This window comes from Acanthisitta chloris, unplaced genomic scaffold, assembly GCF_000695815.1.
Source record: "Acanthisitta chloris isolate BGI_N310 unplaced genomic scaffold, ASM69581v1 scaffold21151, whole genome shotgun sequence".
Lineage (NCBI taxonomy): Eukaryota > Metazoa > Chordata > Aves > Passeriformes > Acanthisittidae > Acanthisitta > Acanthisitta chloris.
The window spans coordinates 6,067-8,484 of NW_008656761.1; the positions used below are offsets into that span (position 1 = coordinate 6,067).

The 2,418-nt window shown below is 55.3% G+C and overlaps 1 protein-coding gene across 1 annotated transcript in view; it reads left to right on the forward strand.

Annotated features, from left to right (window-relative positions):
* The window catches only part of ZBTB17 (zinc finger and BTB domain containing 17), a 5,763-nt gene that overhangs the window by 2,885 nt on the left and 460 nt on the right, over positions 1–2,418 (forward strand). Inside the window, exons 7-12 of the mRNA XM_009084461.1 lie at positions 5–208; positions 309–396; positions 880–996; positions 1,082–1,202; positions 1,365–1,495; positions 1,594–1,809. Of these exons, the coding sequence (XP_009082709.1) occupies positions 5–208; positions 309–396; positions 880–996; positions 1,082–1,202; positions 1,365–1,495; positions 1,594–1,809 (877 nt within the window). The remainder of the gene's footprint in view (positions 1–4; positions 209–308; positions 397–879; positions 997–1,081; positions 1,203–1,364; positions 1,496–1,593; positions 1,810–2,418) is intronic.

The window sequence follows — 2,418 nt, forward strand, 5'->3', positions numbered from 1 at the left end:
CAAGTACCGCTGTGAGGACTGTGGGAAGCTCTTCACCACCTCGGGCAACCTCAAGCGACACCAGCTGGTCCACAGCGGGGAGAAGCCCTACCAGTGCGACTACTGTGGCCGCTCGTTCTCTGACCCCACTTCCAAGATGCGGCACCTGGAAACCCACGACACCAACAAGGAGCACAAGTGTCCCCACTGCGACAAGAAGTTCAACCAGGTGAGTTGAGCAGTGGAGAATAGGATCATCTGGGATTCGGGTCACTCAAGAGGGAGACAGGGTGTTTTGGGGCTCTCTGCATCGCATTCTCTGTTCCCAGGTGGGAAATCTGAAGGCTCACCTGAAGATCCACATTGCGGATGGGCCCCTGAAATGTCGCGAGTGTGGGAAGCAGTTCACCACATCAGGTAGCACAGTGGTCTAGGGAGACGGGGTGCTCTGGGGGCAGATCAGAGCTGGAGAAAGGATTTCATCTTTGATTTAAATGTCTCCCTGCAACACTGTGGTTGTGCTGCATCAATTTCTAGTGTCCCCCAGATGGGGTCACCAGAATGGAGCCTGGTTATGGGTCACACCTTGAAAAGGAGTTCTTGATCCAGGTTCTGGAGATGGGGATGTCTCTTTCTATCTCCCCAGACTGCTGCAGAGCCAGAGGGGTCAGGATGATCCCAATGGAGTCTTTTGATCCCCTCAAACACTGGGTGCTTGTCCCAGCTGTTCCCACTGCTGTGTTGTTGTGAGGTGTAGCTGCTTCCCTTGGTCCCTGCACAGTCCCAATTCCCTAAATAGCAACAGGCTTTCCCAAGGGACCTTCTGGAGTGCTGGGAAGGAGGAAAAGAGGGAGGGAGGGAGGATCCAGTGTCCTTCAACTGAACCTCACCTGCTCTCAGGTAACCTGAAACGTCACCTCCGGATCCATAGCGGTGAGAAACCCTACGTCTGCGTCCACTGCCAGCGCCAGTTTGCCGACCCTGGAGCGCTCCAGCGTCACGTCCGCATCCACACCGGTAAGGATACACCTCCATTCCTTTCCTGATGGATTTTGCCTTCCCTTCATGCTCCCCATCCACTGTTTCCCCGTTTTTTCCCCAGGAGAGAAGCCATGCCAGTGTTTGATCTGCGGGAAAGCCTTCACGCAGGCGAGTTCCCTCATCGCCCACGTGCGCCAGCACACAGGGGAGAAGCCGTATGTGTGTGAGCGATGTGGGAAGAGGTGAGGATTCACCTTGGGAATGTAAGAGAGGGGCACACTGGTGGTGTTAGGATATCAGAGGGGATCTGCACACCCTCCACGGCTAGGGGCTGGAACGTGGGGGTGGGTGGAGGCGCCAGGGCGTTACTGTGGATTGTCGTGATGGCAGTGTCATTCCCAAAGGTTTGTCCAGTCAAGCCAACTGGCCAATCACATCCGGCACCATGATAACATACGACCCCATAAATGCACCGTCTGCAACAAAGCCTTCGTCAACGTGGGTGACCTCTCCAAACATATCATTATCCACACTGGTGGGTACCCGAAGCTCCCCAGCACTTCCCAAAATTGCTACCTACCCCCTAAGTCATCACCCCATCACCCACCCCCCCGAATTCCATCTGGTTCCCAGGGGAGAAGCCATTTCTGTGTGACAAGTGCGGGAGGGGGTTTAACCGTGTGGATAATCTGCGATCCCACGTGAAGACGGTGCACCAGGGCAAGGCTGGGATCAAAATCCTGGAGCCAGAGGAAGGCGATGAAGTCAACATCGTCACGGTGGCGTCCGATGACATGGTGACATTGGCCACCGAGGCACTGGCTGCCACTGCTGTCACACAGCTCACAGGTGAGCTGGGGGGGCACCGAGGGAGGTTTAGCCATGGGGGTCCCAGGAGCCATCCCAAAAGGGAAGCTTAGCCATTCGGGTGCAGTTGGGTGGTCCTGAAGTGGTCCTGAAAGGTTTACCAATGGGGTGCAGCTTGGGTGTCCCAGAACTGTCCCACAAGGGAAGTGGATCCCTGAGGGGCAGCTTGGGGTTCCAAGAGACACCCCAAAAGTGAGACTTTTCCTTAGGGAGCAGCTTGGGCATCCCAGAGCTGTACTGAAAAGGAGGCTTATATATGGGATGCAGCTTGCAGGTCCCAAGAGTCACCCCAAAAGGGAGATATATTTGTGGCATGCTTGAGGGTCCTGGAGACAGGCAAAGGTGCCAAGAGACTTATCCAGGGCTGCAGCACCCTGTTGTGTCCTGCAGCCAGGAAACCTCACATCATTTGAGACTGGATGTGGCACTTAGTGCCATGGTCTAGTAACCATGGTAGGGTTGGAATCAATCTTTGAGGTCTCTTCCAACCCTATTGATTCTATGATCTGCCTTGGAGCATCTCCCAGCCACTAGGCTGGGCAGAATCCATGCGTGGGGGGGTCCTGCCTGAGCCAGAACTCGCCCAAATGT